The sequence below is a fragment of the Chiloscyllium plagiosum genome, unplaced genomic scaffold (genome assembly GCF_037043375.1).
Source record: "Chiloscyllium plagiosum isolate Xiang-an unplaced genomic scaffold, Cpla_swu_hap1 HiC_scaffold_11, whole genome shotgun sequence".
Taxonomy (NCBI): Eukaryota; Metazoa; Chordata; class Chondrichthyes; order Orectolobiformes; family Hemiscylliidae; genus Chiloscyllium; species Chiloscyllium plagiosum.
The window spans coordinates 79,333,370-79,348,173 of NW_028270149.1; the positions used below are offsets into that span (position 1 = coordinate 79,333,370).

At 40.9% G+C, this 14,804-nt stretch overlaps 1 protein-coding gene across 1 annotated transcript in view; it reads right to left on the minus strand.

The window, feature by feature from the left end:
* Positions 1-14,804, minus strand: part of LOC148148839 (sodium- and chloride-dependent neutral and basic amino acid transporter B(0+)-like) — a 69,418-nt gene that overhangs the window by 34,870 nt on the left and 19,744 nt on the right. Inside the window, exons 4-6 of the mRNA XM_087991808.1 lie at positions 2,384-2,522; positions 1,733-1,865; positions 1,034-1,174 (exon numbers count right to left, since the gene is read on the minus strand). Of these exons, the coding sequence (XP_087847934.1) occupies positions 1,034-1,174; positions 1,733-1,865; positions 2,384-2,522 (413 nt within the window). The remainder of the gene's footprint in view (positions 1-1,033; positions 1,175-1,732; positions 1,866-2,383; positions 2,523-14,804) is intronic.

The window sequence follows — 14,804 nt, forward strand, 5'->3', positions numbered from 1 at the left end:
AGCTTGTACATCTCCAATTGGGACCTCTGATGAGGAACAGGAGGGATACCAATAGCAACAGCACAAGGACAGACAGCAGAAACCCTCTCCACAGGCACATGCCTCTCCATCACATAGAGACGGTGGAGACAGAGACCTAGTTCCAGGGAGGATATACGCCTAGCACAAGGTATGCAACTGGCAGCATAGTGGCTTAGTGGTTAGCACTACTGCCTCAGTGTCAGGGACTGTAGTTCGATTGCACCCTCAGGCGACTGTCTGTGTGGAGTTTGCACATTCTCCCTGCACCTGCGTGGGTTTCCTCACGGTACTCCAGTTTTCTCCCGCAGTCCAAAGATGTGCAGATTAAGTGGATTGGCCATGGGAAGTACAGGGTTACAAGCTGGGGGTAGGTCTTGGTGGATTACTGTTCAGAGAGTTGTTAGACTTGATGGGCTGAATGGCCTGCTGCCAAACAATGGTTCAAGTACCATGCAACTTCACTCCTGAGTTCATTGAAACCCCTGAAGCACTGACCCCATGGTTCATTCTCTCCACCACTTCTCTGTGGTCCCACACTGTCTGCAACATGACCACGAGGATCAATTGAAGGAGCACTGCATAACACTGTGAGAAGAAATTTTTCCATTAGCTGGTGAAGATTGTCATCGCACCCAAAAACTCATGTCAATGCCATGGTCACTGTCATAGCCAAATCCATGACACTGAGAAATGGTTCCTGACCCACTGTTGACACTCACACTGCACTTTCACAAAAATTCTGTCTTTGTTTCCCCACATTTGAGCAGGAACACAAAGGTAGCATGTAGCTCTTTAAAATTATTACCTTTGGCATGAAACAAAAACAAAGAATGACAGATGGTGGAAATTAGAAACTAACAAAGAAATTGCTGGAAAAGCTCAGCAGCTCTGGTAGCAACTGTGGAGAGAAATCAGAGTTAACGTTTTGGATCTGGTGATCCTTCCTCAGAACAGAAAAAACCTTGACTGAAAATCACAGCTGAACGGCTATGGATTATTCTGAAGTGCATACCTGAGCCTCAGTCAGTTTGGTGAAGTCTGATTGTCTTCCAATGTAGAATTCAATCCCTTCAGAGGCTCCTTCCAGTGTAAGCCCTTGGATCAGGAGGATGACGAGAATCACAAAAGGAAGTGTCGCAGTGAAATAAACCACCTGTAAATGAAGAAAAGCTGATTAGATTTTCCTGTATTGCTTGCACAGTATTCAGAGTCGAAAGGTGTGGTGCTAGCAAAGTACAGCTGGTCAGGCAGCATCTGACAAGCAGGAGAGTCAACGTTTCAAGCATGGTGAATCAATTGTACTCCTCATATTGATTCCTCAGGGTTTTTGCCATTCTCACTGTCCAGACAAAATTGCATTTTATTCAAATCAAATGCTCGCCCTAATCTACTCAGTCCCTTTCCCCAGTTCTTCTCAGCCTTCCAGAGCAATTGGAAATTCTCCCAGAGTGCCGGTAGCAGGGATGAAACCCTTAGAAGGAGGGAGACATTGCAGGGATTTGGGGGAATTGCTGCTGTTCTTTCCTTCAGGAGAAAGATCTTCAGATCTCCATCAGGCCTGAAGTGCTGATGAATTATCAATCTCCCACTCCCTAGAGAGACACTATTAACATCACCTACACTTCACAAAGATTCATAAGTCCTAGTTTCATTGTTACAGAAATCTGTACTTTGTCTCTAGTTATAACACGATTCATCACTAATCATTTACCTTTCCTGAAGATTTGATTCCTTTTGATAACGTTGCCCCAACTATTAGCCAGGTCAGAAGCAGACAGAGGGCTAAATGCCAGACTATCTCCCCAGTCTCATCCACTGAACTTGAACGGCGTAAAGCCACTTTACTGAAGAAAATGACAACAGAAAAGATATGAAATGCTCGTTATAGATGAAAAATATTAGATTAATGTAATTGCACTGTTAAGCTAACTATGTTAGTCACTCTGCATCCCAATGAATTCAGCTAATTCATATTGTTGAACATGGTGCCTGTTCCCAGAGAGTTTTCCTAATTCATTCCAAAGCCTATGGAATTAACACAGTACTGTATTAAATTAAAAGTACAGAGAAAGGGACATTAACCACAGTATCTCTGATAAACAAGAAAGTAAATAAGAGTTCACTCAAGGTTTCAGTGCACAAATATTGTTCAAAGAAGCTCATAGTGTTAGGTCAGTGTATTATTATTTATGAAAAGACCTCTCTTGTGATGTTATTTTGTATCAAGAATATGACATAAATAACACCTCTATTGAAATCAAACGTCTTCTCTCTCATTAAAACAGGACATTCACAAATCATCTGTCCCAAGAGGAGTTACTGTTTAGGTTATCGATGCAGCTCTCTGCAGCAATGTACTTACTCCCAGTATTGCTCACTCGGACCCTGGTGAGGAATGGAGATTTCGGATCCATCGGGACAAGTTTTGTTGTTTGTCTGCAGCCATGTTGTATTAACGATTTCAAAATATCCATCATTCAGAGTGAGATTGCAGAGTGGGTCTGGAAAAGTGGAATATATTTTTGAAATACAATTTATTTAAGATCTGTTTTTATATCTTGTTCTTGGGATGTACAGAATATTAGGAGAGCAAGCATTTTCTATTAATCTTAATAGATGAGGTTGATATGCCTCTTCCGATGGCAGTTAAGAGATACAAGTTTTGTCAAGCATCCAGTAGCACTTTCAGTCATACCATCTTTTTTTATTTTGTTTCAAATATTTCGTCATTTCTAATAGGACCATTGTTTCACCTTGTCTGATTCAGCTTGATCTGTTTGAGGTTACAGAGGAGTCAGAACACAGAGGCACATTCTAACAACAGCACAGTCCAGCTCTGTTGCTCGTTCTGTGTAATGAGAGATGTTACTTCATTGTTAACTTTGCTTTTTCTTCTTTCTGTTTCTCTAGATAGGACTTTAAACAAGACTTGATTTACTTATGTATTATCACGTGTACCAAAGTACAATGAAAAGCTTTGCTTACAAGCAGTACAGACAGTTCATGGTAAGCAAGGATGTATAGATCAGAAAGACCTCGACAGAAGCACAGAGGTTACATTGCACAGGGCATGCACTAGGCGAGAGCAACGTTAGCAAGATCAGCATTATTTGAGGCTAGGGAGTCCATTCAACAGTCTAATAATGACTGGGATGAAGCTGCTGCTTCTGAACCTGCTAGTGCGTGTGTTCAGGCTTCTGTATCTTCTGCCTGATGGAAGAGGTTGTAGGAGATCATTACCGATGTTCTTCTTGATGATGTTGGCAGCCTTTCTGCAGCAGTGAGCCATGTAAATGGAGTCCATGAATGGAAGGTTAGCTTCTGTGATGGTCTGGGCTGTGCACATCAACTTCTGTAGTTTTATGATTTGGGGCAGAGCAGTTGCCATACCAGGCCTTTATGCTTTCAATTATGCTTTCAGCTTGGAGAAGTTGGTGAGGGTCTTTATGGACATGCTAAATGTCCTGAGCCACCTGAGGAAGAAGAGGCATTGTTATGCCTTCTTGACTGTCGTATCTATGTGGGCACTCCAGACCAGATTGTTAGTTATCATCACTCCAAGGAAGTTGATGTTCTCCACCCTGTCATCCTCAGTCCCATTGATGTAGACGGGGATGTGTTCTCCTCCTCTCTTTCTGAAGTCAATGATCAGTTCTTTAGTTTTGCTGACATCGAGAGAGGGGTGGTTCTCATTGCACCATGTCACCAGGCTCTTTATCTCCCTTCTGTATTTTGACTTGTCGTTGTTAGGTATCTGTCCTACGACGGTGGTGTCATCATTGAACTTGTAGATGGCGTTCATTTGGAATTTGGCAACACAGTCGTAGGTGTACAGGGAGTACAGTACATGGCTGAAGACATATCCTTGGAGGGGCACCAGTGTTGAGTGTTACTGTGGAGGAAGTGCAATTGCCTATCTTCACCAATTACAATCTATGGGTCAGAAAGCAGAGGATCCAGTCTCAAGGGGTAGAGCCGAGACTTAGGTCTCACAATTTTGAGATCAGTCTTGGGGGAATAATGGTGTTGAAGATGGATATGTAGCTGATGAGCAGGAGTCTGACTTATGTGTCATTGTTGGCAAAATGTGATGACTGCAGATGCTGGAGATCAGAGTCAAGATTAGAGTGGTGCTGGAAAAGCACAGCAGGTCAGGCAGCAACCGAGGAGGAGGAAAATCAACATTTCGGGCAAAAGCCCTTCATCACGAATGAGCACAATGATCAGGAAGGATCCACAAGCCTGACCACCCCAGCCGACCCATTGTCTCAGCCTGTTTATACCCCACCAAACTCCTCTCTGTCTACCTCAATACTGTCCTCTCAGCGAGAAGGCAAATTGAAATGTTGTAATATTTCAAAGGGGTTGGAGTATAAGAGTAGGGGAGCCTTAGTGCAACTGTACAAGGTGCTATTCAGACCACATCTGGATTACTGAGAGTAGTTTTGGTCCCTTATTTAAGGAAAAATATCATTTCATTGGAGGGAATTCAAGAAAGGATAATTCAAGATACGGGGGCATTGTCTTGTGAGCAGAGGCAAAACAGAGTGGACTCTACTTACTGGAGTTTAGAAGGCTGAGAGGTGACCTTATTGAAGGAGATAAGATTATTAAGGGGCTTGACAAGGTGAGTGCTGAGAGGATGCTTCCTCTCACGAGAAAGTCCAGGACTTGAAGGAACAGCCTCAAAATAAAATGGCACCAATTGAAGACAGACGAGGAAGAATTTCTTCTCTCAGGAGTTCCTGGGAACTCCTTGCTATGGAGAGCAGTGGGGGCAGAATCCTTGTCTATATTTAAGGCTGAGAGAGATAGATCCTTGATCAGTAGAGGAATCAAGAGTTACGGAATAGGGCAGGAAAGTGGATGTGAGAGTATTGAATCAGCCATGATTTTATCAAGTGACTACCCTTGGTCCTATTTCTTATGGCTTAAGGTCTTTAGTCCAGTGCTAGTTGCCAGTACACCCTGCAGGTTTGTGCTTCCCATACATTTGGCAAGAAGATCGGAATGGCCATTATAGATAGGTAAATATCGAATATCAATGTCTGTGGATGAGGGATACAAGCAGCCAGTGCCTGTGGATAATACCCTGAGATGCTATTCTGTGGTGAGAAATATGGAAGCTCTTTATAGCCAACAGTGAGCGGGTCCCCACCCTGACTTCCATGATGAGCATTTGTCGCTCCCATCTGTGAATGGTTGGATAGGCAGCTGCATTTGAATGAAGTGAGCTGTCGAGTTAATAAGGTTGCTAACAATCAACAATCCCCCTTCATAGCCAACTAGCACCACCCGAGAGAGAATCTCCCCTCAATGGCTGGAACATGGTTAGAAGATGCAGCAACATAGAGTTAGGCCTCACCAGACACCTTGGATCATTCTGCTACCTTTCTCACTATAGCCCATACTGTTCAGGACCTGGTATGATTCCCAAACAATTGAGCATTTGTGACTCATGTGGCATCAGAAAGGAAAATAGAAAAAAATTGAAAACTAAAGTATTATATCCAGAGCGATCAGCAAAATGGAAAAACAGTTTAGCTCCAATCCTAAACTTTCAGTAGAGAGAAAATATTTTTCCTCAGATCAAGACTAAAGTCAGCTTATGTGGGAGCTAAGGAAAAACAAGTGGCAGGAAGTATTTCTTAGAGTTGTAGACCCAATGACAGAAGTTGTGTTGCTGGGAAGAGTATAAAGTAAGAACTTAGAGGTACATGTCATAAGGTTCATACATTAATCATGTTGGAACATAATGTTCACAGTCGAGATAAACCTGATATTAAATAATAAATAACTACAGAGAATATATGCAGGCTAGTTTTCTAAGTGGTATGTCAAAGAATAAAGTAAGGAACAGGCGATTTAATTCTAGTACTGTACTATGGGAAAGGCTGAACTAACCTTAAATATAAAGGCATCTTCAGAGAGGGGTGACTGTACTATGATAGAATTTTACTTTGAGCATTAGAGGGATCTAGTGAAGTCTGAGTTTTATGCCTATGTAAACTATCTAGAATTAAGGTCCATTTGGCTAAAGCTGATTAGGCAATTGCATTAAAAGATATGATAGATAAGCAATGGCAAAAATTAAGAAATCAGGTGCATAGCATGCAACAAATATAAATTCCTTTAAAGCACAAAAACCTCACAGATAACATTGTCATATTATTGCTAATGAGAATCCAAGACTTTACCGTATCAAATTCAAAGGTTTATAATGTATCTTCCAATTTGTGAAACCCAGTCTTGTCGACTCTGTGGCCCAAGTAGATCACTAGGGGTTCCTGGAACACACATTTTTCCCTTCTAAGGTGTATGCCCACCTGGATGAAACATCGAAGGTTAAAGTCCAAGTTGTCTAAGTGCTCCTTATTTGTCTTCACTGTTGTTAGTACATGATCTAGATAAATAGTGACCGGAATAGATCTTATAAAATATTCTCTGTCGTCCGCTGTAAAATTGCACAGACTGATGATACCCCAAATGAGAGTCTGGTCTATCAGTACAAATCTTTATGGGTATTAATTGAGGCATACTTCTGGGGATCCTCATCTAACCACAATTGCAAGTACACACGGTTCATGTCCAGCTTCGTGAAGGACAGCCCCCGTGCTAGCTTTGTACATAAATCCTCTATGCAAAGGATTGTGTATTTATCCAGCTGCAAAAAGCAGTTTACCATTTGTTTAAAATCCCCACAAATGTAAACAGACCTGTCCAGCATTACAATCAGCACAACCAGTGCTGCCCATTCTGCAAACTGGACTGATTCGATGATTTGTTTGCTTTCCAGCCTTCTGATTTCTGCCTCTACTTTTACTGTATGTCAAATGGCACTGGGTGGGCCTTGTAGAATCATGGAATTGTTTCCTGGTCAACATGTAAGGAGACTTTTTCTCCTGAAAACCTTCCAGGTATTTAATTAGGACTTCACTCACGCAGCCATTTTCTAATTTAAAAACATTGAACCAAGCGAGGTGAATCTTTCTCAAGTGATTTAGCCCCGTCTAGCTTGGGCCTGAGCCTTTTACCACAATCAGTGGTAACTAACCAGCTGCTTCTCATAAGAGAGCAGAACCGAAGTTGTACCCTTAATCTGTAAAGGTTCTCAGACTGGCCAAGGTCTTATGCAAACTTAAGGGTTGGAATCTAGAGTGAACTTTGTTAGAATTATTCTATGATCAATGAATCACTGTTATTGACCTTTATTAGAACCGGGTAACCATTTAACCGTTCATTTTGATTGGTTTTGATTTGGATGTTGCTAAGCAATTTAACTGTTCCAAACCAAATGTAAGTGGACTTTGCAGGGTGTGTCGTCTCCTGGATACCAGACAATGAATTATTTTACTCAATTTTGGTCTAGTGAGACTCCTTTACTTTCTTGAGTTCATATACCAGCATGGTTTGCCAGCCTGGATCCAGAAGAAAATTTTATCTATTTGTCTGAGGCTTGGCTTTGTTTGGGGTTTTGCTAACCAAGAGTCCCTCTGTCTAAAGTGAGTGAGGTTATGCAATTATCTTCACTCAAGTGGTGTTCCCCAAGCTCAGTCAGCCTGGCGAGAGTGTCCATTTCCATCAGAATACCCTGCAACTCATGTGTTCCACTTGCTGCATTTTCCAATGTTAAAGCCAGTTGTAGTGCCTGTTTGAAGTCCTGTTGGGCTTCAGCCAAAAGGTGCTTTTGAGTGGTTACATCACTAATTCCACATATAAAATGGTCTCTCTGCATCTCATTAAGGGTTAAACAATAGTCACATTCCTCTGTCAGTCATCTTAACCTAGCAAAACCCCCAGTATGGATTCCACTGGTTCTCGAGTTGCTAAATAAAATCAATAGCATCTCAGAATTAGAGATGGCTTGGAAATATTCCTTAATTCATTCCTTCAACTCTTGGAAAGTTTTAGTATCTGGTGCCTCAGGGAAACTTAGGCTCTGAATAATCAAAAAAGCTCCACAAGCTGTCAGGAGAATTACTCATTGCTTTTTATCTATCTCAATGTCAATTGCCCAGAAAAGTAAAGCATTTTTTCCACGTACTGGGCTCAATGTTTGATGGCAGAAGCAAAAGAGTCAAGTTCCCAAATAACAGAATCATGCCAGAAATTCTTAGCCCAATTCAAAGATGACTGTTGCGAACAAATTTCTTCAGGCGCATTCTTTTCCCTTGTTGCCACTGAAATAACTCAATAGTGGCCAGTAACTCATCACCTTTTATTTACATGTGGAAAGCTCTTGATACTAATCCAGTTTCCTCAGAGCTAGCTCTCAGAGTGAACAGGATGTTTGATATTCCTGTTGTTATTTGTCAGCCAAGGCTCCCTGAGTGGACCAGATTAACAGCCGAAATCAGGGAATTCATATTCCATAAGGTCCACCAGTTGACCTTGTTATAATCACTACAGCAGGTTCAACCTTCTTGCAAATAGCATCTAAAATCTAGTTAGAAACTGACTGTTTTCATCCCCGCTTCACTTGATAATCTGTATCCTTTACATCTGGTGAAATAAGAAGATTTTCCTTTACAAATTCTGTCAATATTTCTTTAATTGTCAGTATGGATTGTGAGATCTCTTCATCCTTCAGGTTGATACATAATTTTGGCTTTCCAGTTTGTTTCACTATTACCCATTCTGTAGTAGGTGTCACTTTCTGGATACTCCCTTCTCTTTTCTACCTCAGCTTTCAAGCTGGACCAGAGGGCAGCTGGAATTTATTTTGGCAGCTGCTGAATTGGTCTTGCAGCTACTTCAAGATGTCATTCTCCAGGAAGACATCCGAATTCTGTCAACACACCATTGTACTCCTTGTGGAATCCATTCCACATCAGGAGTCTAACAGCCGCAACATGTTGCAAGTTGTTTTTGGAATGTGAAAGTTATCAGTTAAGCTTTGGGTTTGCTGTGGCTGAGCTGAGTGGCTTTATTTCCTGTCATCAGTGACTTGAAACTCAATGTCTTCGTATTGCATTTGGTTCTCAGAGTGAACTGTCCTCTGGCACAGGTATGGTATCATCATATAGCTTCAGATTTACTTGTTTCAAGGCTTCACTTGTGGATCACCATGTTGCACCACTTTACACAAATCTTCAAAGATCACATGTTGCATCAGTATCTATCTGACATTTTATCTTGACCTGATGTTCTTATTCTGCATTCCTCATTCAGTCACAATTCATCTAGCGGTTGTTTGGTGCAGGGTGATTTGTCAGAATCTTCAGCCGATATCTCTTTTCGCCATTTGGACTTGCTTCATTGTGCTTCCTTCTGAGCACACGGGTTGGGTGCAAAATGATTCTGTTCGGTCTTCTGCAGTATTTTCATCCTGCGCTCTGTCTGTGATTGTTCAGCCCTTTCGGCCTGATGTATCTATCAGCACAATGCAAGACCTGAACTGTTCTACCATGACTTTGCTCGAACTGCTAATTTTCAACCTTAGCACCTTTGCACATGCCAATCATTTTCCTGAGAGTAAGCTTCTTCTCTTCCAGTAGGATCACAGTCTCTGGAAAAAATGCACACGTCCTGTGTCTGTTTATATTACTCTGTTCACTTCTATTCAGCTGCCATGGGATGCCAATAGTGAGTAATTGCTCTTATTATTGCTGCACAAGTTGCCTCAAGATTGATCTATTCACATTCTGCCTTTTATCCAAGGAAGCTGGAATTCTTGCTGAACATTTCTCAGTTCATGTGTTTGTTATTGTCATGTATAAATACCAAAACTGGTTTCTGAATACTTTTGATTGTTGTGGACTGGAAACTACACCAGTCTAAATTGTGTGTAGGTATTTAAGCATCTAAAAAAGGTTACCGTTAAGAAGACTCATGAACATTTGATTTTATTTGATATATTATTCTCACATGTACCTAGGTACAGTGAAAAGTTCTGCATGCAGTACAGGAAGATCATATTATACAAAATCTGTAAGAATAATGAAACAGAACGAGGAATATAATGTTACAGAGAACATTGTTAGCAATTTTGACAGACTTAGAATTGAGGTTTAAAAGAGCAGAATACTTGCACGATACGTAAGAGCAAGTTCTACTGTAAAGAGCTCAGAAATAGTTGCTATGCTGGCATCATAGAGTCATAGAAATGTACAGCATGGAAACAGACCCTTCAGTCCAACTTGTCCATGCTGACCAGGTATCCTAGTCCCACCTGCCAACACTGGGCCCATATCCCTCCAAACCCTTCCTATTCATATACCCATCCAGGTGCCTTTCAAATGTTGCATTTGTACCAGCCTCCACCACTTCCTCTGGCAGCTCATTCCACTCACACACCATCATTTGCATGAAAAGGTTGCCCCTCAGGTCTGTTTCATATCTTTCCCCTCTCACCCCAAACCTATGCCCTCTAGTTCTGGACTCCCAGACCCCAAGGAAGAGACTTTGTCTATTTACCCTATCCATGTCCCTCATGATTTTAAAATGTCTATAAGGTCACTCCTCAGCCTCCGATGCTCCAGGAAAAACAGCCCTAGCCTATTCAACCTCTCTCTATAGCTCAAATCCTCCAACAATGGCAACATCCTTGTAAATCTTTTCTGATCCCTTTCAATTTTCACAACATCCTTCCGATAGGAAGGAGAGCAGAATTGCACACAAATTCCAAAAGTGGCCTAACCAATGTCCTGTACAGCTGCAACATGACTTCCCAACTCCTTTACTCAGTGGTCTGATCACTAAAGGAAAGCATACCAAATGCCTTCATCACTATACTATCAACCTGTGACTCCACTTTCAATGAGCTCTGAACCTGCACTCCAAGGTCTCTTTGTTCTGCAACACTCCCTAGGACCTTACCATTAAGTGTATAGATTTGGTTTCCCAAAATGCAGCACTTTGCATTCATCTAAATTAAACTCCATTTGACTCTTCTCAGCCCATTGGCCCATCTGCTTTGTTTTGCCTGTCCTGACTGTTTGACTTGCTTCTTTTCTCAACTGTACCAGTCTCAGATTGATCTCTTTTCTCACTATCTCCCTGGGTCCCACCCCACCACCTTAGTAGTTTAAATCCTCCCGAGCAGTTCTACCAAATCTCCATGCCAGTATGTTAGTCCCCTTCCAATTCAGGTGCAATCCATCCTGCTTATCAAAGTCACGTCTACTCCAGAAGAGATTCCAATTATCCAAAAATGTGAATCCTTCTCCCATACACTATCTCTTCAGCCACGCATTCATCTGCTCTATCCTCCTATTCCTACCCTCACTAGCCCATAGCACCAGGAACAATCCAGACATTACTACCCTCGAGGACCTCCTTTTCAAATTCCTGCCTAACTTTCTATATTCTCCCTTCAGAATCTTATCCCTTTCCCATCTTATGTCGTTAGTACCAATATGTACAATGACCTCCTGCTGGGCCCTCTCCCCTTGGAGAACATTTGGCATCCTCTCTGAGACATCCTTGATCCTGGCACCAGTGACGCAGCACACCATTCTGATTTTTTGCTGCTGGCCACAGAAACGTCTGTCTGTGCACCTGACTAGCGAGTCCCCTCACACAACTGATCTCTTGGAACCCGATGTACCCCTCATTACATTGAGAGCCAGTCCTAATACCAGAATCTTGGCTGTTCGTGCCACATTCCCCTGAAAGTCCATCACCCCCTACATTTTCCAAAACAGCATACTTGTTTGAAATGGGGATAGCCACAGAAGACTCCTGTAACTACCCATCTACCTCTCCTACCTTTCTTGGAGTTAACTCATCTGCTTGACTGTATCTGCAGCTTTTTCTCCCTTCCTCTAACTGCCATCAATTATACTCCCTAGCTCTTGTAAATTCTTTCATGCCTCTAATAGTCGCTCCAATGATCCATTCGATCTGACAGGATTCACGACCAACAACTATTACTGCAGATATAATCATTAGTAACCCTTAAACTTTCCAGAAACTTCCACATCCAACAAGAAAAGCATATCACATTACTAAAGGGCATTTTGCTCCTTCCAATCCACAGACGCAGAACATAGCACCATCTTATTGTTCTACAAAATACTGCTCTAGGGTAACTTAGTAACTTATGGCTTATAATTTAAAATTTAATCAAGAGACAGATCGCAATAAAAACATATAATCAAGAAAGAACCCATCCTGCTCACTATTGTAGATTTGCAGCAAGGCTATACTTAAAACTATTTACTTATCTGTTTCTGTGCTGTGATTCCTCCCAAACAGATTGCTCCAAGATCAGTTGTGAATTTTGTTGTTTGTTAGGTTTTCCTAGACACACTCCGATGTACAGTGATATGTGAATTCAAACAGCAAAGGCTGTAACTGCGCAGATTCACTGCAATGTAAGTTAGCAGTGTGGGCTTCTTTTTCTCTCTCCCTTACAGACCATGTGCTTGCTGCCTTTGTTTGTCTTTCGCCCTTTTATAACCGCTGGTGTTTTTGACTTTTTTTTCTCCCAAGTTTCAAAACAATTGCAACAGCATATAAAACAGTAATGGCTGCTCCTGGAATTCAAAGAAATACCTCCAACACATAAAATACCTCAAAAAAGGAGCAGCCTGTTACAGCCAGAAATTTTTCCCGTCCTCCATCTTGGCAGAGTGCAGGAAATTTTATTCCAGGAAAAGGAATGAATGAAATAAACACTAGCCAGACTTCTTGAATAAATCAAGACATAAAGTAATATTTGAATTTTTTAAACAGACAAAAATTACTTCAACAGCAGAGGAATGCAGAATAACAGTATACAAAGAGATTTGGAGAAAAATGACAATCTATTGGAAAACAAAAGGAACTTTAAAATTCAATTGTCAAGGAACATAAATCAAAATAATAAAATGTTTTACACTTCTGCATTGACTAAATGGGAAGCTTGTGATTAGAATGGAACCACCAGGTGACAGGCAGGCTAATACCACAGAAAACAATAAAGGGAAAGCAGAAATATTCAACAATTATTTTGTTTGGACTTTTCCCTTGGAAAGAACAGGGAGGTGTGACACTGAATCATAAGATAAGCAATGAGATGAGTTAAATAAAAATTTGGGATATATTGCATAAACTAAACAAAAGTAAAATGAATGGAACTCCTGTTCCACGGTAATGTCCATATATTTTTAAAGAATCTGAGGAAGTGATAGCAAAGGCATTACCACACACATATTAATAACTGGTTAGAACAAAAAAGGTATAGTGGCTGAGGAATGGCAGAAAACTAATTTTATCCCGATATTTGAGGAGGGAGAGAGAACATGTCCAGAAAATTATCAACCTGTCAGCTTGATACAATTAGGAGGAAAGTTATAGCATCTCCAATAAATGAGAGATAGAAGAACATCTGGAAATAAAAAGGTAACACAACTTTTATAATATGCCCCTTAATAAACTAATAAATTAGGTCAAGGAATGTGGAAATGGGGGCAAATGGTGGCACGGATTGGCTGGCTGGCTTTAAAACTGAAAGCAGAGTGGGGACAGAGGGATGTTATTCAGTCTGGTAGAAAGTAGAAATTAATACTTTATAATGATCTGCTGTAGTGCTGTTCACAATTTACATGAGTTATTTGGACAAATTTATAAATTTGTACCTGACACCAAATTGAGGTGAACTACAACAGGTTTCAGTAGAATATTAATAAAACTTGCTGACTGAACAGATAATTGGTGAATGAAGTTAAGCATAAAGAAATGTATTCTGATACATGTTGCTGGCAAGAACAGGGAAGCCACTTATTACTTAGAAGATACAAGCCCTAGAAGGATAAGGAATAAAAATACCGAATAGATTTTAATGGAGTGGACACAGAAGTAATTTTATTTTGGGATGAAGAGTGTATTGGAGCCCTCAATATAGGTGATCACCACAAATTCAATCACAATTTCAGAAGAAATGTCTGCACCCAGAGTGGTAAGAATGAGGAAATTGCTACCACAGGGAATTGAGGCAAGAGTTGCAAATGTATTGAAGAGATGCATTTCCACATTGTAGGGATTCCATTTTAATCTATTCTATTCCTATAATACAATCAGACGAGAAGGAGAAACATTATGTTTACAATGGCAGATCAGATGAGAAAAGGTGGAGGGAGGCTTGCTTGGGAGAGCAGTATTACCATGGACTTGTTGAGCCAAATGACCTGATCTGTGCCATATTTTCGATATAATCGTGTATAATTACTTTGAGAGAGATAAGTTAGCCATCCACTATGCTAACCACACACACACCTGATCCTCTATTGAGGCAAACTTGCAGTGCGTTTTGCAAACTGCTGCACACTGCAATTATGTGGATGAGCAGCCAGTAAGATGTTGAGCTGCTGTTTGTCCCAACACAGCTGGGCACAGACAGCACAGTGCAGTGCAATTCCCTGCCTAAAGATTGGCATTAGTATGGCAATTGTTTGCATTTCAATTTGATGAAAAGTCAATTCAGAAGAGGTATAAACAGAATGTCAATTTTCCATGGCCCATTTTGTCCTCCAATCCAAGATGTATTTAAAACCCGAAGTTTATCGAATTCCTCACATGAGAAACATCAGAGGTCATTATTTTCTTCACAGCTTTAAAAGTTTTAAAACCAATGTTTATTGTAAAAGTCCAGTGACTCAGTATTAATATTCTTGCTGCATAAAGTCATAGAGTCATAGAGATGTACAGCATGGAAACAGAACCTTCGGTCCAACCCGTCCATGCCGACCAGATATCCAAACCCAATCTAGTCCCACCTGCCAGCACCCAGCCCATATCCCTCCAAACCCTTCCTATTCATATACCCATCCAAATGCCTTTTAAATGTCGCAATTGTACCA